The sequence below is a fragment of the Phyllopteryx taeniolatus genome, chromosome 11 (assembly GCF_024500385.1).
Source record: "Phyllopteryx taeniolatus isolate TA_2022b chromosome 11, UOR_Ptae_1.2, whole genome shotgun sequence".
Classification (NCBI taxonomy): domain Eukaryota; kingdom Metazoa; phylum Chordata; class Actinopteri; order Syngnathiformes; family Syngnathidae; genus Phyllopteryx; species Phyllopteryx taeniolatus.
The window spans coordinates 23,629,331-23,651,034 of NC_084512.1; the positions used below are offsets into that span (position 1 = coordinate 23,629,331).

A 21,704-nucleotide genomic window follows, 5' to 3' on the forward strand; every position below is an offset into this window, starting at 1 on the left:
CTCGCGAAGGAGGGGGTGCGGTCAAAAACACCTGCAGACACTGAGCACCATTTTACATTGCAAGAGCGACACCTGCAGGATTGCCGAGGAAGTGCAACGACCATGTTCACGGTCTGTCAAGGGCTTTTTGGATTGAATACCAAGTGCCAGTATTTGAAGGGTTTTTCTGGGTACGGCAAGCCTCTAGGAAAACATGCAAGAATTCACATGTGTAAGGCAGCCATCCTAGCCATGCTTGATGACAACATTAAGCAAAATCGAACTTCACAGGACACCAGAAGAGAGTCAACAACCTTTATTTATCCATATATGTGCCACTCAGAAAAAAAGGGGAAAGATGTTACAAGGTTTGCCCTTAAAAGAGAAGCCCGTATGGATTCCTTTACATTTTTTCCTCTCAACAATTGGGACATTCACAATAACAGAAGCAGGAAGAAAATAAAAATATACAGTGTAAACACAATCGTATACATGAAAGCAAAAGAAAAAAAAAAAAAAAAAGTCATTGACAAATTAAACTGTAGGGTATGAATAATAATTAAAAAAAAAATTCTGAACCTTTTTTTCATCAATTAACAGCTCAGCATCCATTTCTACACAGCATGCAATAAGGCACCTAGCTAACAAGAAAACACTATGCTACACATTGAAGCAAAAAAAAAGGGGGAAAAAAACAAATATTGCTTGTCATGCCCTCTCCCATAAAATCTCTGCTCCCTTTCATATAACCCGAGCCATATCTAAAAAAATATGTTTGTAAAATTTTTTTTTTTTTTTTTTTAAACATACGAGTCAAGCGCAATGCAGTCTTTAAAAAGTCAGCTTTCCTCTTATAGTTCTTAGTATGCACAAGTCTTTAGATCGGCTTGTGATAGTCGACGTGAGTTACTGCTACCTAGTCTATGAACAGGTTATTAAGTTAGTCTCAGAAGGGGAAGGAAAATAAGCCAAGAAAAGGAGACTGGTGTAATATGCTAACCAGAAGGTGTTTATTCTGTCAGGAATTGTGTCTTGTGGCTGCGCGTTATCATCACGTCAGGGCGTCAAGCCAATATTGCTCTCTGTACAGACCATGTCATGGTAGACATACAAGAAAATAACCTCATAAATATACACTATGGCAAATTCAACTGCTGCTGCTGCTGCTGCTTGAACACCCGAAACTCATTTTGAAAGGGGGAGAAAAACCACCTCATGGGGTCTTACTATCAAAAATGTCATCATTTTGGAACAGCACACTAGTCACCTATACATATATAAAAGAAATCAAGAAGTATTTACAGAGGATTTGCTTCACACAGGTTACGAGGGTGAAAAATGACTAATTGGAGTTCCGGTGTTGACAGCCTTGAACCAAGTCGAACACGCTCCTGTGTTCTGAGTGGAGCTTTCTCCAAAAATTGGGTAACATTTCTTTCTTTTAAAAGTGTTCAAAATGGAGTTCCTGCGCAAGCGAGACAAAAGAATCTAAGTGAGGCTTCCCAGTAGCTTCTGCTCTGAATAGCCCACGACCAATCAGTCCTTCCAGTCATGTCGTCTTTTGTCCGTTTCCCTCAACTGGCCCTCTTCAATGCAGCTGACCTGACCGCGTATACATCCATAGGAGTCAGCCTGACTGGTCTTGTGGCGGGGGCGGTAAATAGTTACACAAGAAGCGAGAGATTGGTTGAGCACTTGCGTGGGAGCGGACCCCCCTCATTACTCCAAATGGATCCGGTGGTGTCTTGAGAGGGAGGACGAATGGTTGAAACCTTTCCCGCACTGGGTGCAGCGGTAGGGCTTCTCCACAGAGAGGAGGTGTTGCTTGGGGAAGGCGTTGTTGGGGAAGACCTTAGGCGAGGGGATGGCGCTGTACTGCTCGGGCGGGGGCAGGGGCGGCGACTGCGGCGCCGGCTCTTGCTTGATCTCCAAGTGGACCCTTTGGTGCCGCGCCAGCGACGACGAGTGGTTGAAGATCTTGCCGCAGTGGCCGCAGGTGTAGCCCTTGCCCTCAGAGTGGACTCTCTGGTGCCGTGACAGGGAGGAGGAATGGTTGAAGCCCTTGTCGCAGTGGTGGCACATGTAGGGCTTCTCCCCTTGCAGGTGCACCCTCTGCTTGGGAGGGGTGCCGAAGGTCATGGGCTTCCCGGGCTGTGGCGGCGAGAACACGGGCCCCTGCAAGTGGGTCTTGTGGTGGCGCGAGAGGGACGAGGAGTGGTTGAAGCCCTTGTTGCAGTGCCTGCAAGTGTAGGGCTTGCCGCCGGCGTGGACCTGCTGATGCTTCTTCAGGTGGCGCTTGCGGACGAAGCTCTTCCGGCACATGTTGCATTTGTACGGCTTCTCGCCCGAGTGGATCCTCTGGTGTTCCCGCAGAGTGGCGGCGGCGGCGAAACACTTGCCACACTGCGCGCAGCGGTGGGGCTTTTCACTGAGCACCACGCCGGCATGGGCCGCGTGAGTCTTCTGGTGCTGCTTCAGGTTGGAGGTGGTCGCGAAGCCTTTGCCACACTGGCCGCACGTGTACGGCTTCTCGCGGGCGTGGACCTCCTGGTGCTTCTTCAGATGCCTTCTGCGGACAAAGCTCTTCCTGCACTGGGTACACTTGTAGGGCTTGTCCTCTGAATGCATCTTCATGTGTTCTCGCAGGGTGATGGCGGCAGCGAAGCTCTTGCCGCACTCGGTGCAGCGGTGGGGCTTGTCGGGCAGGTGGATCATCTGGTGGGACTTGAGGCTAAAGGCGTCGATGACGTCCTTGCCCATGATCTCCACGCCCGGGGGCACGTAGGGCTTCTCTTTCATGTGGATCTTCATGTGCTGCTTGAGACTGGCCTCCACTGCAAAGCTCTCTCCGCAGTGGACGCAGATGTACGGGTTGAGGTCCTTGTGGATCTCAAAGTGCTGGTGGAGGTCAGAGATGCTGCCAAAGATCTCGCCGCACTCGTTGCACTGCAGGCCGTGCGCCTCGTGGATGATGACGCCGTTCTCGGACTCCACAGTCAGCTCGCCGCCGTGATCCGACTCCACTTTTACCTCGTGCTCGTTGGCCTTGAGCAGCACTTCCCCGAGAAGCGTCTCGCCCGATGACGTCTTGATCTCGGCGCCGGCAAAGCAGTGCATATCGTCGTGTTCCACCTTGATGTAATCGTGGTCCGTCTCCACGATGGCTTCCACGCACGCCACGGCACCTAGGTCCGTCCCCAGCCCTTGGATCTTTAGTTCGGTGCCGTGGATCTCCAACTCGAGACCACGCTTTTCCTCAGTCATGATTTCCGTCTCGGCTCCGTAGTGCAGGTCGACATGGCTGTGGGCTATGACACACTCCGACCCAAGCGTGTCAAGGCCGGGTGTGTCACATTCAGTCTCTGACTCCGCCATGAGCACACACTCCAGCCCCACGACCTCCGTTTTTTTGCCGGACGGTAACTCAACTATGAATCTGGGTATTGATCCGGGTTTGGTCGAGCACAGCGCTGGTGCCGTTTGTCAGTAAGCAGACCTGGAAGAGAGGACAACACAGCAATGTTAAGCTAATTGTCAAGTCCGAAATATTGTCCTGAGCAGAATAGGGCTGCAAGTGTTGGGACCTCTGTGTTATTGTTAAAAAAAAGCAAACTAGTTGAAATTGAATCTCCTTTCCTCAGTGAAACTAAGTACAGCTCTCCATTTTCTTTCAAGACATGATTGCTCATCGCTTGCTTCATGAGACATGACACCTTTAGATAAACAAAAGGACTTAGTAGAGCAAGTCGACCAAGTCTTGTCGTTGGCGTTTCGCATAACTAATACAACTAACCACACCTCATTGAAATCAGTTGCGTCGTTTTAAAGTTATACTCAATGAAACCTTTCAGAGGCAGATGTTTGAATGAGGAGGAAAAAGGCATGTGGTGGTAACAGATGCAGCTCATGGAATATTTCTGTACAAATGTGGTATTCTTGCTACATCATTTTCCCCATTGTTCCGCAACATGATTTTTTTTCAGAGTGGCAACACCACCTATTATTTTAATAATCTGTTGATACCTTATTTCCATCAGTCAATTCAAAACTGAAAATTATTTTAAATTGACAGTGCAGAAAATACATCAATTATATTTCCAAAGTAAAAGCTGATGTTTGCAAATGTCCTATTTTGATGAAACAAGGATACTCTGCTTCTAGAGAGGACTACACAAATCTGAGAAATTTTACTTTTGAGAGGCCGAGAATCTGAGGATTTGGACGATTTTAAGTTAATTTCTCTAAACGATTAATCGATGATCAAAATAGTTTTGATTAATTTAAGAATCAGTTTCAAATCAATCAACTGTTGCACCGCATCAAAACGATGTAAGAAATTACATACAAGTCACCATTTTCAATGTCAATTTTACATTTCAAACTAAATCATGCTCCTTATATTCTAAAGCAAGTCTTTTGCATTATATTATGATCTATTACAGCGGGTCCTTGATTAACAGCAGCGAGGTAACCAAACTTCATTTGAAGTCAGAACGTCTCCTCGCCTAGAAGTAACCGCCGCCAGTCAAAATTACAGCAATTGTTTGAAAAATATATATAAATAAATATAATTGAATCAAAAACTAAGTGCAGCAGTAACTGAACCTGCCTTTTTGTGCTGCGCGACTTTTGCATTTTTTACGCCGCTGTGCAAACTAGCTTGTTGTGTGCCGTTTGTGACCATGAAATGTTGTACGTCGGTACCGTTGTTAACCGAGGACAACTAGCCACACTAAAATGTGGCCTTTGCCAAATCTCTAGAAATCACTTGAGCAATTTAACTAATTCTACTGATAAGAAACTTAAGTTTGCATTGACTGGCTCCCTCTTCCTTTCTCAATTTAACACAATTAGAGTTTTCCTAAGTAGCAAAAGTAAGAAATCCCTATCAAATACCACTATTCATCACATCTAAATACCGCTATTAAGATACGGGCAAAAGGCTGCACAATAAGGCAGTCGTGTGACAGGTTTGTACATTTTCCATTATACTCCAAGTGCACATACTTGCCTAAAAGTGTCTTTAATTGATGGCTTGTTTGAGAAAAAATAAGGACTTGTGGCAGATCCGTGGCCGTGACGATCACAGGAACCTTCAGATATCTGTAAAAGATTGTAACTTTAATATTCATTCTTGCAAGCGTTTGTGTCAAACATCTTTGTATGTGAGGGAGGGGAAAAACAAGACACCCAAGACATTTAATCATAAACTGAGAGGGGGAGAAACTTGGGGGAAAAAATGATCAAGAGCTGAACAAAGAATTGTTGAGTCCATTCTGACCACAGAAGTCAGAGAGAATTGCAGCGGTGCCTCGTCTAACATCGACTGCTGAATAGTTGAACTGCAAGGAGGCTTGGTGACTCATCTTATTGCTCTAATATACATCTCCACAAAGGAAATGCCCCATTAAAAGGCTTCTCTCTCAACAACCCTGCTAAGCAATTCGGGACACGCCTTACCATTACCTTAGAATTATAAGATCAATTTATATGACAGCGTAGTGTGAATAAATTGGGGGGGGAAAGTTGGCAACGTTAAAAAAATGAATGTCCTGCAATGCTGATGTGGATCTGTCAATTATAATACCCACATACTTTTGTAGTACCATGTGGTAAGTGTGTTTTGATCAGATATAGACCTATTTGACGCATATCGGCGTCTGCCCTTTTTTTTTAAACTCCAACAGCCGATAAGAGATTAATTTAAAACTGAGTAAACTTCCGGGACCATTTTACATTTTCAGTTTACTTTATAAGAGATGGTGCTCACCCTGGGAACTTTGTTTTAAAACAAAGAAGTGAAAGACAAACATAAGTTATATTGACTTTTTTGATAACTATTTACTGTACAAAACTTTAGGAAGATATTTATATAAATGATCACTTAACGGCTGCAAATAACCATTTTAATACTTGATTAATCAGTCTTTTTCGATTTAATCGATGAATCAGATTTATTTATTTTTTTAAAGTTCTTACATTTCGATTCCTTTATTCAAAAGGACAAGTCAAAATGTCATTTTTAAAATCATGATTCAATTACTGGTTTGGTCTGTAAAATTGTGCAAAAAAAAACAAAAAAAAGACTTGCACATCTTCATTTGATGAAGCACAAATAGTCAGTCTGCTGTATTATTATAATAAATAATTGTATTTACCTTATTTTATAGTAAAGGCTGAAATTACCAGCATTTGGAAAATTTTAATTTAAAAGTGTCTAAAGGATTACTCGATGATCAAAAATCGTCAACTAATTTGATAATCAATTAGTTGTCAATTAATCGTTGCACCTCTACATTTAATTTTATAGACACGCTGCTGATTTTGACAATATTTCCCCTTTTACAGCAAATGAATATCTGCTCCAAAAACCAGTTATCGGCCTCCTTAACTACTAATAATCTGTATCGGCCCTGAAAAAAATAAAAAGTCATCTCATTTTAATGTAGATGAGTGAAGGTTATTGCTTTAATTTACACTTCAGATGAAATGCCCCTTGAAATTTTATTTCCTTCAACAACCTTGACAAGCAAATCGGGGCACAGCTTATCTCCCCTTTAACCTATGAACATGCAAACACAAAAGTGTGAATAAATTGGGGAAAATTGCAATAACCTAAAAGGGTGGCTATGTTCAAAACGTAGCCTCATACAATGCTGCTCAATGCGGGCCACCCCATGATAAATACTCGCATACTTTTGCAGTAAGATTCTCTAAGTGCATTTTATTGTATTGTAGGTGAACACACCTCCGCTTAGCAAGGTCTCCAAAGCAAATATGCAGGCTACGCGTCAATTAGCAGGCTAAGTTAGCCGTCACGACGAGCTACAGCATCAAAGTAGCTGAAATCGTCATGGGGCTCTCGAGTGGAGTTTAATCCGCAAACCGACAGCCCAGCCGGCCGAAACCGCTTTTAACCCGCGCGGCTCTTTGTTCGCCACCCGACGCCGTATCCACTTTAAGGACCAGGCGTTGTCAAAGTGGCGTTTTATTATTAAAATGTCGCACCAATGGCTCGCTAGCCTCTCACCAGAACGGCTACGAATAGCTCTCGGTAGCCGCTAGTTAGCTGGCTACGGTCGTGGGGGAACTGGTTAACGCCACCGCAGCATTGTTAGCCGCTAAGTGGTCGCCATTTAGCAACCCACGCTAACTAGCCTCGTAGCAAAAACACACCAAATGAGGCGAACGGAACGACCGTGATACTTACGCCGGTGAAAACGATGAGAAATTGGGTGAGGAAAAAAGTATTTCGGTGCGATTCAAGGGCGAGGTTGTCGACACGGAAACTGTCCTCTTCCGCGCTTATTAACAGGCCATCTTGTCGTGCCACCGCAGCAGCTACAATGCTCGCGTAAGATGGCTGCCGCGAGCTAACGTAAGCCAACTTAGCTTCCGCCCTCCCCAAACCGCATTGGATGCAGGCGGCAAAGCCCCGAGCCATGTCCAAATAAGTCAACCGCCCAGCGTCTTCTTTGGGAGAAAATACGAACGTGTTGTCAAAAAAAATAAATTAATTAAACTCAACTCAAATAATAATAATTATGATGCGGCTGTGTCTCGAAAGCTAATGTGAAAGATAGCAAGCTAATAAGAGCTGAGCTAGGACAAAGATGACTAACAGCGAGGGAGGGGAAAGCCAGTAAAAAGTGTTGTCTTTTGGGTTTAAACGAACACACGGGTCACACTATAGCCCACAAACATACCTTATGATTTAGTAACTATTTTTAAAGTGAAATAGACACCGCAGCTCGGTTCAAAGTTCGTATTTAGCACGTTCCACCAGTGTCGGTGGAGTGGGGCACCGCCGTTCAATGGCGGCCTTGCTGGCTAAGCAGCTCCAGCCGACGTTAGCGTGTTGGCTACGTAGCCGCGGTGCCGAAGCTAACCCATCGGCTAAGCCACCTCACCGGCTCCCAGGTTCCCACCCGTAGCCCCAGGTGACGACTTTGAACATCAAAGCGCCTTATTTATTAAAACTAACCGTTCGACCACAGAATCCTACGCCTGTGGAATCGGACGTTATTTCCATACGGACGGGGTCCTCAATGCAGGACTGTACTATGAAAACGACTACAAAATAAGCAATCGTCAGAGAGAGAGAGAGAGAGAGGGAGGGAGGGGATATTATCGCGTTTAAAGCCTTTAATAATAATAACAATAATGGGACAATGTGCATAGTGGGGTCGAGGCCCTGTATTTTTCCATGACAGAGTTCGCAGGCTGCACTAAAAGATCAGAACTGGGCAAGCATCCATGCAACGATCGGCGTCATTTCCCAACTCGGTGCTCCCCTCGCCTCACAAGATGAGTCCATTTCGTAAATAATCCAGCAATTAGGAGCAAAGTATCAGCCCAGTTGATATGTTGCAGAGACATATGCACCCACCCACCTTTATTCCTTAGTCTGGCGTGGAACTAAGAAACAAAACGAAGGGATCGCTCGCGTTTATAGAAAGAGGAAAAAGAAAGTCCAGCTTGTTTTGAGTCTCGTCTGGGTTGTTGTTGTTGTGTTGTCTTGGTGTCCTGGCTGGTCCACTATCGCGCTATTCCGAGCTGACTCCACACTGTGCTCATCTGGCGCCAACGTTGGAGCGCAGACGCGCTTTAGCGACAAGCAAAATGTTGTCGTTTCCACACGCCACCCGGGCCGCTACCGCCTCCTGCAGCCGGGGAGCAGCGCGTCAAGGTACGAAAAAGGCCACATCATTTGGGGGGGCTCAGGATCCGTCAAGTAAAAGCAACCTTTACAACATTATACAATCGGAGGTGTTCTATAGATCAATGTTGTTGTTCTGTCTGCAAAACCACTCCCTGATTTTCAACAGATATAAGGTATCAATTTCTTGTAATAGTCTTTCACACTTTGTAGCTACAGATTCATGGTTTCATAAAAGTTTCATGTGGTATAAACACGCATTACGGAGACTCAATGTGTGAATTGAGCAATAGTTATGCAGCTCAATTTTATTCCTAAAGTGCACATGCAGCCAACGGAGGGGGGCCAAAATAGGTGTTATGGGGCCCCTCGTACGACTGGCTGACTCCAAAGTAAAGTGCATTACTGTAATCAAGCCGAGATGCGATGAAGGCATGGATTCAAAAAGAAAGAAATGTCACAAGCAGTTCGGTCCACTAATGTTGCAGGTGGCAGTGCACCACCTTGCTGAAACTGCTAATCACCACCATCAGCAACTAGTTGTGGAATCATCCAATTAATACGTTCACTGCCATTCACGGCTTTAGAAGTCAAATATCCATGTTAACTGCCAAGGCTGGCCGTGAATGAGTTAATTAGCCTCTCCAGGTAACTTTGACCACGAACAGTTCATCCCACAAAGAAGATGAGGCCCAAAAAGTATATCAAGGTTTTAAGAACCGCAAGACTGAAACCTGTGACCTATATATCTTCAAATGTATAATTAGTACATTTCAATGTTTTTCTTTATTCTGAGCATCCCAAGGGGTACAAACACGTGTAATGATACTAACATGACATCATAAAGGTATAAAGTAGAAGAAAATGGGAGATTGGATTTGTATTTTGGGAAATAGTAACATCAATATTTCAATGCATGAATGACAATAAAGCGAGATTGGATTTGTATTTTGGGATATAGTAACATCAATATTTCAATGCATGAATGACAATAAAGCGGGGGTAGGGAACCTTTTTCCCCATCATGTTTTAAAAAACATGCTGACAAATAAGTGAAACTTTTTTTTAATGATTCCTTTGAGTTATTGTTTTTAGAAAAGAATGCCAGGCCGACTCAATTGCTTTTGTGGGCCCGAGGTTCCCCCAACATTAAGTCGAGTTCAAGTGTATGTTGCTTTTCAATCCACCAACAGGATGATCAATTTCACTTTACCTCAAAGCTCTACCAAATTTGTTATTATCAGTGTTGGGAAGATTACTTGGGAAATGTAGTTGGTTACGATTACAATTGAAAATGCAATAGTAGTGCAACTATTACAATTATTTTCTCAAAGTAATGTAGCTAAATACATTAGATGACAAGTCCTTTTCTTATTTTTGAATGAATGCGTCAACAGGAAGTTTCCACTATAAAAGGGGATTTAAACTGTACATCATTATTTTGGAATTAACCACATTAGTTCTTTTATTATAAACTGATTACAAAACATGGTGAAGTACAAACAAAACATGTTTGTTGCATTATTATATGTATACAGGATGTGGAAAGCCACCATACCATACCATGTTGACGGAATGACAAATGTGCACAATTTAGACAACATCGCTTCATATGACAAACCAGATAAGTGAATGTTCCATTAAAAAAAAAAAAAGTCCAAAATTCTGAAGTCAAAACTGTTGTAACGTCAATGTTCTTTTTCTCTTTTCAAAAGCGTGACAACTAGTCTAACCTTTTCCAAATCTTAGACAAACTAATAGATTGCATCACAATGTAGATTTTTGGAAAAATATGTCATGTTTGAGACGGCAGGAGAATGCCACATGACCAGAGAGAGCCAATCACAAGCGTCGGCTTCAGAAGGAGGAAGTGATATGAAAACTAGCCGAGCTTTTGCAGCTATTTTTCAAATGTAACTAAAATTGTACTCATGGAAATTTCTAAAAGCAATTGGATTTTAATTACACGTTTTATACGTAACAATGGCTTAAACCTTTTGTTTTTATTTTTTTAATGCAGTACAATTAAGTTGTATTTAACTTTGAAAGTACACTACATTTGCAATGAATATTTTACAACTGCTTGTTGTCAAACATTTATTTAGGTACAATTTTTGACTCTGGTTTCTGTCTGTGTTGTTTAGTGAGTACCTGGACATTTAAAGTCAAGAAGCATGTGTTGTTTGTCGTAGTTTCAGGTAGCACACCCGCCCATTCTCCTGAGTGGGAATACTGGTTTTACAGTGTGAACAGACCACATAGCTCACATTCTGTCCCACACCTGTGTCAGTCACACAGTTTGACTGAAGCGGTTAACGTCAGGAAATCACTCCTTTTATTCACTTATATTTTCATTGAGTTTTTGGTGCGGCTCTCCAGACCTCTTCTTAAACTGTATGATTTTGCTATTGCTTTTTTTTTTTCCGCCTTAATTTTAACAAGACATAATTTCGGACTCCAAGGCAAAATGTCTCACCCCAGCACTCTGGATTTAGACCGATACCACACAGAGGATAGAGGCCGTCGCTCCACGAGCCGCAACCAGAACAGGACGCAGGCCAAACACGGCGAGGTCCTGTGCGACTTCTGCACCACCAGGAAGCAGAAGGCCGAGAAGTCTTGCTTGGTGTGCCTGGCGTCTTACTGCGAAACCCACCTCCAGTCTCACTACGACTACCCAGCGTTGATGAAGCACAAACTGGTCAAAGCTACAGGCCAGATGAGGGAGAAGATTTGCGCTCAGCATGACAAGCTGCTGGAGGCCTTTTGTCGCACCGATCAGACATCCGTGTGCGTTCTGTGCATGATGGACGAGCACAAGCACCATGACATTGTTCCGGCTGGAACTGAGAGGACAGAGAAACAGGTGAGTGGTGTGCCATTAAGAATGAATACACACTAATCATAAAAAAATTTGGGATATTGGAATTTGAGGGGGACATTTCAGGATTAACCAAAAATGCACTATAACATTTACAGGTGAATTTAATTTGACCTTGTATAAACTTTTAAATGTACATGTCTGACTGCTCAATGTTTCAGTACTTTTTGTACAAATTGCTGTTCTCTAACATGGAGCTGAATGGCAGAGTTAGTACTTAACACAGTCACTGCCATTGACGGCTTTAGAATTAAAATATCCATGTTAACTGGGAAGGCTGGCAGTGAATGAGTTAATTAACAGTCCTGTTCATCATGCTGTTCCTATTTTGACATCATGAGACCAAGACTCACCTAACAATTGATCAACAGTATCTGGTCATTGCGAAACTTCCAACAGGATGTTCTCAGAGAGAAATGGCCACTGAGCTTATAGTCAATGTCATCCACAGATTGGAACAGAGCTACAGAGAGACTGGAAGAGTCATAGAAAGGCATCGAAGTGGACGTCCTTGGAAATTTGCCTGTGTGAAACATTTTGCTGTTCAGCACATTGTTAAAGAACAAGTTTAACTTTCTTACCGTTTATTGTTTTTAAATTATGTCCGGTTGTCTTAGGTTTTATATTGAATTTGTATTTATGTACAGCATTTTGTTTCAGCTGCTGTTTGTTTTGAAAGTGCTCCAAATAAAATTGAGTACAAAGTACTAAGCCATTACAACAGGTCAAATGAACTACTCATGTAAAGGCCATGGTGCATTTTAGATTCATCCTGAAATTTCTCCGAAAGCCGAATATCCCTAACATTTTTGTGAGAAGTGTGTTTGATTGTAATATTATCTAATTTCTTCCATAGAAACAACTCGGCACCACGCTGCACAAATCCCAGCACAGGATTGACGAGAGGGTCAAAAAGTGGCAGGATCTCCGACAAGCTGTGGAAGCTGTGAAGGTAATGTCCTTCAATGACTGTCGCTTGTTTGCGCAAATCCTGGCTGTTTATTTACTCAACTGCAGATGGGGGAGGCCTTTAATTTGCTCAAATGTGTTGAGATACAATGAGATACAAGTTGGATTTATAAATCATCTTTCCCCATTGAAATAAATGGAAATGCTATTAATCCGTTCCAGCCTCTGTCCCCCAAATTAAATGTGTTTTTGATAATAAAAATAGCACACCATATTATTGTATTTTTGTTTTGTTTTGAGTAAACATACCGTAATGACATAATTAAATAAAATGTTGAGAATTCAACAGGTTTTGCCACATTTTTGCTGAAATTCTCTAAACATTGTACTTCTCCTTCTGTTGTGTGTGCCTCATCCACCAGGGAGCAGTATAATACAGACATATACATAGAGCCGGTCAAAAATCCTCAGTCAGCCACAGTAATATTAGTCGTTCTTCACAGAGGATAAATAATTTAAGTCTATGACTATTGTTATATTATCTCTCCACATGTGTCACCGATACTATTCATTAGCATCGTTGGAGCGGGAGGCCTTTATTTGTCTTACGGAAGAAATGACCATCCAATCGTAACAAACGCATGTTCTTCTTGTGTCTTTTCTATGATATCAGCACTCAGCTGAGTCGGTCCTGGAGGAAAACGAACGTATCTTCACGGAGCTCCTGCTCTCCATAGAGAGGAAGTACAACGAAGTCAAGGAGATGGTGCGCTTGCATGAGAAGACCACGGTGAACCGCGGGGAAATTCTCCTCGACCGCTTGGAGGAAGAGATCACCCTGCTGAGGAAGAGACACACCGACCTGGAGAAGCTATCCCACACTGATGACCACATCCATTTTTTGCAGGTGCGCATGACCTTAAAAGAGAAGAAAAAAAGGTCTGTTTAGCTTAATACTAAAAAAAAAAAATAAAAATAAAAAATGCAAAACACTATTGACATGCTAATGGTTGTACTAACAGCATTAATAGATGCTGTTTTAGACGCAACGGATATTTGAACTCAATTGGTAGAACAATACATGTACACTGATACTATAACAATACTCACAGACATATGTTCTTCATATGTTCTTCATCCTCCATGAAAAACGACTAATATTATGAAGTAGTATCTTACTGAGTCACTTACATTAGTAGTACCGTAGAAGAAGAAGAAGCAGCAGGAACAGCATTCTTCTTCTTCGTTTGTGTCTGCATGTCTGTCCAGTATTACACTGCTTCCCAGTGGCCAAGGCGGGTAAAGCAGAAGGAGCAGCACCATGTATTGGATTGCAGCATGGAAATCATGATGCACAGTTTACTTCTTTACATTATGTTTAATCATGTTATTACTATCATGTTTTTATCCATCCATCCATCCATCCACTTTCTACCGCTTATCCGAGGTCGGGTCACGGGGGCAGTGGCTTTAGCAGCGACGCCCAGACTTCCCTCTCCCCAGGCACTTCATCCAGGTCTTCCGGGGGGGAAGCCAAGGCGTTCCCGGGCCAGCCGAAGGACGTAGTCTTTTCAGCGTGTCCTGGGTCGTCCCCGGGGTCTCCTCCCGGTGGGACGTGCCTGGAACACCTCACCAGGGAGGCGTCCGGGAGGCATCCGAATCAGATGCCCCAGCCGCAAGTCCGATGACACGACCACAAAGTCGATCATCGAACTGCGGCTTAGGGTGTCCTGGTGCCAAGTGCACGTGTGGACACCCTTATGCTTGAACGTGGTGTTCGTTATGGACAATCCGTGATGAGCACAGAAGTCCAATAACAGAACACCGCTCGGGTTCTGATCGGAGGGGCCGTTTCCTCCCAGTCACGCCCTTCCAGGTCTCACTGTTATTGCCCACGTGAGCATTGAAGTCCCCCAGCAGAACGATGGACTCTCCAGCACCCCCTCCAAGGACTCCAAAAAGAGTGGTTACTCTGAACTGAATCCATTAATAGGTTTCATCATAGGGGTGTTTTAGCCGTGCTTTGTCTGGTCCTTCACCTAGGACCTGTTTGCCACGGGTCACCCTACCAGGGGCGTGAAGCCCCAGACAACATAGCTCCTAGGATCATTGGGACACACAAACCCCTCCACCACGATAAGGTGACGGCTTCCAGGAGGGGTCATGTTTGTATAACATACAATATTAAAAAATGATATTTTTCCTTAACAAACAAAGACACAAACATGTTTTGGGGGGAGGCTGGGACAGATTGATAGCATTTTCCATTCATTTCAGTTGGGAAAGATGATTTGAGATACAAGTGTTTTTAGTTACCAGCGTGGTCACGGAACAAATTAAACGTGTATCTCAAGGCACCACTGTATTTGGAATTCGGGAGTTATGTTGTAAGTAGTTTAGAATAAAATAAAAAATTCTCATTTAATGCAAACAAATTGTGAGAAACTGATCATTTGCAGTGGTCTCTTAACTTTTTACAGAGCTGTATTCATGGGTCCCCTGTGCCCCAAATACTTGATGTAGATTTGAAAAGATGTCATCAATACATTCTACTTTGTTTCTTACCAGAGCTGGCAGTCTCTGTCTGGCCCTTCGGGTTACGAGGACCTGAACAATGTCAGCGTTGCGCCCAATTACTCCTTCGAAGCCACCAAGAGAGCCATCGGCGCCATGAAATTACAAATGGAGGAAGTCAGCAAGAGAGAGACGACTAAAATCTCTGCAGCAGGTTGGCAGATTTAGCTTTGCCTTGACACCCCATTAATTGTCTTCTCTCCTTAAACTGTCACTTTCTCCTTGGTTTGTCACTAGTGAAAGAAGTCTACATCACGCAGGAAAGCGAGAAAAAAACAAGGAAAGAATCCTTGTTTTTCACAGAGCCAAAGATGATGGAAGAACCAAAGACCAGAGAGGATTTTTTGAGATGTAAGTCATACATGTTGTGCACACTTCTCCTTTGCTGAGATAATCCATCCACCTCACAGGTGTGGTATATCAAGAGAGCAGGATTGTTGCACAAATGTGCCTTAGGGTACCCACAATAAAAGGCCACTCTAAAATGTGCACTTTTATTGCAGTGGGGGGGGAAAAAAAAAAAAAAAAAAAAAAAACACATTGCAGAGAACAGAGCGGGATTTGTCCTGTCGGAAAAAGCTTATCATGGCTGTTCAGATGGTGCTAATGTGGTGGAAGAACTGAAAAGCAGCATTACAATAATAACACACGTGACAGAACAAGTTTGGTGAAATGGGAGAGAACAAACCCACAGATCGACATCGCTTTAAACAAACACAGGTGTTCCTGCACCAACTTGAGAGAGCTATTCTGAAAGCTCCATCAGAGTTTTAGAAGGCTGCTTTCGTTCTAGTGCTCGTCGTCATTCGGATTGGGTTCAGTTCCCACTCAGCGACGGTGTGAATGTGAGCGTGAATGGCTGTCTGTCTCCATATGTGCCCTGTAAGTGACTTGCGACCAACCCGGGGTGTCGTCTGCCTTTTGCCGGAAGTCGACTGGGACAGGCTCCGACTCTCCACGACCCTGAACTGTAATAAATGAATGTAACATTTGATATAGCCATTGACGTTTGGGCAGCAGTTATGGTTGACCCCTATAAAGTCTGCAAATGCAACAGTTGGTGGGTTGTCAAGCATGTCACCAAGAAAGAGAATTTCGAACCGGTGACCGGGAGGTGGATGTGCAAACCACTTTATCAGCATGTGCCAGTGATACTCAACTAGTGTGCCGTGACAGATCATCAGGTGCGCCGCGGAAAATGATCCAATTTGACTTAATTGGTCTGAAAGGCGCTGCTTGCCAGGTGGCGGCTGCCTTTGTCGCCGCCTGAACGGCATTCATCATCCATTTTGTAGAGCATTATTTGCAGTTGCCTATGAGTCTTGTCATCCGTGTCTTTGAAGTATTGGTGTCCCGCATCAGTGTGTTTTTGTGCGTACCGAGTACTGTAACAGACATACAGTGTAGGCATCAATATCGGTTTCGGTGCATCCCAACAGAAAATGATTTATGACCTATAATTAATGTACGCTTCTTCATTTTTCTATGCCAGTGAGTATAGTGACAGGCAGAACAATTAAATGCTCTTCCACTAGATGGCAGAAAGTACTTATGTGTACCAGTGCATCCACTTTTTTTGGGGACATTTTTGTTTGATGGTGTTCCATGATATTCTGTACCTTGGCTCAATAAAGATTGGGAAACGCTGGTTTATGCAACGTCATCACAAAAGGCTTTGTGTTAATCTTTTGTCCCAGGCACCAGGAGTTGACGCACCCCTAGTCCCCCTTCACACACCCTAACGAAAAATCATCTTCACTAACTGTTCCTAGTGCTCGTGCACCCCCACAATTTCAGGATATCCGGCCTTAACGTCGACTATAAGGGCTTTCGTTGCTTTGTTCAGACTCTTGCCAGCCGATTCTGGATGTCAACACCGTGCACCGGAACCTTCACCTCTCTGAGGGCAACCGAACCGCCACAATGAAGAGCGAGCCTAAGAACTACCCCGATCACCCGGAACGATTTGACCACTGGCAGCAGGTTAGCGTGTATTATTTGTGTTATATGGTCTCTCTATATCACGTATTTTCACCTATTGCGGGTGGGTCTGGAACGTAGTGTTCCCTCCGCTACGAACAGGGGTTCACTGTACTGCAAATCCAAACTTGTGTGCTGATGGTGTGTGTTCCCTTCCCTTGGTTCAAGGTGCTTTGCAAAGAAGGCCTGGCTGGGAGTCGCCGCTACTGGGAGGTGAGCTGGAAGGGATCGGAAATTGACGTGGCTGTCACATACAGGGGCATTTTCCGGAAAGGAAACAACAACGTGTGCAGCCTGGGCTGGAACGACAAATCCTGGAGCCTCTACTGCACCGAGTCCAAATTCTCCTTCGTGCACAACAACAAGACCACGGACCTACCCGTCTCGAGGTCATCTCGCGTCGGCGTCTACTTGGACCATGCGGCGGGGGTGCTGGCGTTTTATAGCGTGTCCGATGCCATGCAGCTGCTGCACCAGGTCCGCACTACTTTTACTGAACCTGTGTACCCCGCTTTCAGCGTGTGGGGCTACAGTAGCACCATTCGACTATAGGAATACACTTCAGTGGCATCTAAAACGGGATACACACAGCAATTTTTAACATCCTAACTAGTTTGACTGTGAGAGATCCCACACATGGGGGAAAAAAAAATCAACCGGTGTGCTTACTGCTCTTATGGTGTGTGGTGTACTCAAGATGACAAACACAGCACACCACACACTACACTAGTTCTACATTGACAAGTGGGTCTCCTCCCCAAACCAGAAGTCTGGCGTAGTACCAAGGCTGACCAGTGAGAGACAGCACACGCCACACCAGAGGATAATCACTCAGGATAATCATTAGAGACATCTGAGAATCGGGCCTTTGCTGACTTGGGCTGAAAGGGAGCGAAAAGGCTCAAATTTGTTCCAATTGTTGTGTGTACGCCGCTTAATTTGATGATTAATAAGCAACACGATGCTTATGTAATTTCTAGTTTAAAATGCATTTGATGTGTCATAGTTCCTCACACAGAGCAGGTTTTCCTGTCTGAATTTGTGAAACGACTGCAACTTTAATACATATTATTTAAACTGACAAGTGTTCAATGAAATGTGGATCAGACATGCTGGCCCCACCATTAAATTCATAATGATAATTAATCATAATCATCCATCCATTTTCTATTGCAATATCTACAGTCCTCGTTGTAGCGGCCGGGGAGCTAGAACCTATCCCGGCTGACTTTTTGGCCAAGAAGTGGGGTACGCCCTGGAGTGGTCGCCAACCGATCCCAGGACACAAACAGACAAACCTATGCACAATTTATTTCTACTGGCCCTAACCTCATAACTGCGATGCTAACCACTAAACCACTTTGCTGGTTAGGGCTAATGTGCTTTTTAATTTCATTATTAATTGCAATATTAGGAATGTAGACTGCTGCACGCAATAAAGTTTTTTTTTTTTTTTTTTAATGTATTGAATTTCAATTAGTTTCATTTATTCATTATCAGCCTATATTCGATCTATAGGCCAGTCCACGTGGTGCGGTACAAAAATGAAAATAAATTCAAGCTCAGGGGGGCAGCAGAAACAAATGATTAAAGGGCTTGACTCTTTTTCCTCCATTCTACTGCATAAAAGCTACCTCTCGGGCCTGTTTGTTGTGTACTTTTTATTTAGAGATTAGTAACCTGTCTGTCATGCAAAATAGGAAAATGTCCTTCATTGTGGTTGCTTTAGCAGAAAAATGATGCTAATTTATGTTTGTAGCACACGGAAGTCGTTACTTTGGATTATGTATCGTTAACGCTTCCCAAAAAACAACAACAACAACAACAAAAGGCCGAGTTTGTACGAACTACTGGTATGTCCAAAAATGTTTTGAACAAACTAGACTTCAGATTCTAAAACTAATCATCCATCAATTGGTTGTGCAGCTTAGCTATATGTAATAATATGATGAGGCCATTACACATTTATATGGTTTAAAATTTTAAAAGTATTAAAATTTGTTGCAATCTGATTTTTTTTTTTGGGGGGGGGGGGGGCAAACAAACCAACCAAGTTGCTAGGGTAGTCTGAAAATTGAAAAGTTGCTAAATCTAGCAAAAATATGTTTTAATTTTTTTTTTCATTTTACAATTTTTAAGTCAGTTTACAATTATTTATAACATACATTCAACCAAACACACAAACATACATAAACCAAAAATAAAACAATAACCAAAGCACTAAATAAAAACATTTTTTTTTTTTTTTTTTTTTTTGTAGCTGCAAATACAGTTCCAATTATTTCATAAAGAATCTAGCAGCAAAAGCGCTGAAGTTGGCAAAAATGATCTTGACGTCCTCCTGGCTGACTCCAAAGCGCCCCCTCGCGCTACTCTTCGGCGCACACCGCCGGCACAGGTTGTGGGGTGGGCGGAGTCAAACAGCTGGGTAGACCGGAATGTCTCGTGGCGGCTATCACGCAGGTCGGGCTGCACCGTGAAGCCACACGAACTATCCCCTCTTCTTTTTTTCCTCACCAAATCGTCTAACCGGGACTTCCTAGAAGCCAGAAAACTACACGTTCTGCTGTCCCTTTGGCTGGTTTTCGGCACCCCGAAGAGGAGAGAGGACGACAGAAAAGTTAAGCAAGAATCTTGGGGTGGGAGGGAAAAAAAAAAAAAAAAAACACCACTTGCTCGAAAACGTAACGGCGGAAGGTGAGTAAAAGTGTTCAGGTTCGCGACTGATGCTCGCGCGGTATTTTGTTAGCTAGCTTGCGCCGTATAGCATTCGTCGTTATTCATTGCTACTCTTGAATGAAAACGTGACTTCATATCCAGTTTAAGGGTAATTAAACAGCATACACGGTGGTCCGCTCGCTTTAAACCTCTCTGTGCTCGACAATAAAGCAGAAAAAAATCGATACAAAGTAATAATGGTGCTTTTTTTTTTTTTTTTTTTTTTAAATAAATAATACACCCCCCTTCCTCCTTTTCACCAGCTAAGACAAGTCGTTCCAGTGTCCCCGACTTGTTACAATGACTCATTTGGCGTCAGCGCAGATGTCAGCCCCACACAGTTAAATGTTAGAACTACTTGAGCACATATTGCTCGGATGGTCGAAGAGGAAAAAGAGGAAAGAGGGTTCGTGGTGCCTACCATGTCTCTGTGGGTGATCCTGCCTGTTAGCCTCCCAGCACTGACCATCACTGGGATCTGGGTTGTGTAAGTATTCACATTTTTGTTTTTGTTTTGGTCATATTCATTGAGCACAAAAGCAACAAAAAGCACACACATCTGAAGCATCTGAGGCCAATCGTGCCAGAGTCAGATAACCCCCCCAAAAAGCCTTTCAAGATCACCTTTATGGAAAGCTGTTCGAGCATTTATTTGAAATCCTTGATATCCAGCTCAAGGGTATGAACTTTAAACTGGATGTCAATGATATCTGATAAATGTTCAATTGGCTTTGTAGGCAGGGTACCAGAACGACTAGGGCACGACTGTCTTACTAGTACCCCACTAATAGCATACTACTACACGGACCTCAAGCCGGCTATCGATGATTTCAAATAAATGCTCAAATGGTGCGCACACGTCAACAAGTGGTCAGTTCTGCCTCATGGGTAACAAGTAATTGTCCTTCTAGTGTGCAGAAATGTCATACAGCTGTGGAAGGCAGTCGTAGACAAAACATTACTCGTGTACGTACTAGTACATAGACTGTAGTATCAAATGGCTTTCCCAGCACCAACAAAATTCCCCATGTTTGGTGAGCTTCTTAAAAAAAGGGGAGAAGGTAGAAATAATGACAGCTTACAAATTCCAAGAAAAAGAGCTGCAAGCTACAGGTGATTCTCACGCATCGAGCCCAATCTGCATAATAGGTTTCGACAGGCTCGCAAATGAGGCGATGATGGGATGATTTGTTGACTAGAAACAAGCGCAGGGCTCACACTTATTTCAATAACTACATTCAGTGTAATGGTGAGTGGTAGTTTGAATATTTTGTTTTTCATCTTATAAATTTAGCTTGACAAGAAAGCAGTCAGTGGCGCAAAAAAAAGGTTGGGCACCACTTGTATATCACGCGAAACTGGTGATTCCTCAGCCTCTCCTGCCTCCAAGAGAGCAACGCTGCATGTTTACCCTGAATTCCTGGGAGCCATGGCAATTGCATGTGGATTAACTCGCCAGGAAGAAGGGCTCCAGGATCACTTTTTTTTTTTTTAAAGAAGTGAAATGTGCATGACAGCCTTTATATCTTATCTCTCGCTTTTGTACACTTAAAGGGAGTGAGCCTGGTCACGTTTGGGCTGACAGCTCGGGTCTTATGCACTCTGTTATTAGAAGAGGAATGCAAACCATAGGACGGCGTAGGGGGAGAGAGAGACAGATGGCTCCCATCCAAATGTTCACAGTAGGGTACAGAATACAACTTTAATGGATGCAAAATTTCATGTCGGTACAAGAATTGGCATAGCAAAGATTAGGTACATATACAATATACGGTACTTGATGAATAGTCGACCGTAGTCTGTTACATGATGCTGATCGGCCTGTGATTTGTTTGACTACCTGGACTAGTCAATCACATCCAAGGTTAAAAAATAGTGGCTACATGGAAAATTGATAGGTGGGAGACATTAAGTTGATTTTTGTACATCACAAAAGAGGAGAGGAACAGATACCGTGAAGAAGATTTTTGTTGGGGTGTGTGAAGGGGAAGTAAGGGTGTGTGG

At 43.3% G+C, this 21,704-nt stretch overlaps 3 protein-coding genes across 6 annotated transcripts in view; 2 read left to right on the forward strand and 1 right to left on the reverse strand.

The window, feature by feature from the left end:
* Positions 1-280: 280 nt before the first annotated feature.
* si:ch211-198a12.6 (uncharacterized protein LOC563253 homolog) lies at positions 281-8,513 on the reverse strand. 3 transcript variants are annotated; one of them, XM_061789574.1, is made up of 3 exons: positions 8,373-8,513; positions 4,991-5,082; positions 281-3,475 (listed from the first exon to the last, which is right to left on the reverse strand). In XM_061789574.1, the coding sequence occupies exon 3, from the start codon at positions 3,352-3,354 to the stop codon at positions 1,699-1,701; it is 1,656 nt and encodes a 551-aa protein (XP_061645558.1). In that variant the 5' UTR covers positions 3,355-3,475; positions 4,991-5,082; positions 8,373-8,513; the 3' UTR covers positions 281-1,698. The 3 variants fall into 3 exon arrangements, with proteins under 3 accessions (XP_061645558.1, XP_061645560.1, XP_061645559.1); XM_061789576.1 differs by lacking the exon at positions 8,373-8,513 and adding an exon at positions 7,686-7,807; XM_061789575.1 differs by lacking the exon at positions 8,373-8,513 and adding an exon at positions 7,190-7,344.
* Positions 8,514-8,535: 22 nt separating this feature from the next.
* LOC133485610 (tripartite motif-containing protein 16-like) lies at positions 8,536-18,447 on the forward strand. Its single transcript, XM_061789578.1, has 8 exons — positions 8,536-8,668; positions 11,134-11,504; positions 12,376-12,471; positions 13,102-13,335; positions 14,997-15,156; positions 15,240-15,353; positions 16,849-16,985; positions 17,151-18,447. The coding sequence occupies exons 1-8, from the start codon at positions 8,602-8,604 to the stop codon at positions 17,532-17,534; spliced, it is 1,563 nt and encodes a 520-aa protein (XP_061645562.1). The 5' UTR covers positions 8,536-8,601; the 3' UTR covers positions 17,535-18,447.
* Positions 18,448-19,269: 822 nt separating this feature from the next.
* The window catches only part of zgc:154058 (Transmembrane protein 150A-like), a 35,153-nt gene continuing 32,718 nt past the window's right edge, over positions 19,270-21,704 (forward strand). The window contains exons 1-2 of one of the 2 annotated variants that reach the window (XM_061789754.1): positions 19,270-19,679; positions 19,964-20,187. In XM_061789754.1, coding sequence (XP_061645738.1) covers positions 20,078-20,187 — 110 coding nt within the window. In that variant the 5' untranslated portion in view covers positions 19,270-19,679; positions 19,964-20,077. The remainder of the gene's footprint in view (positions 19,680-19,963; positions 20,188-21,704) is intronic. The other variant, XM_061789753.1, reaches the window with a different exon arrangement.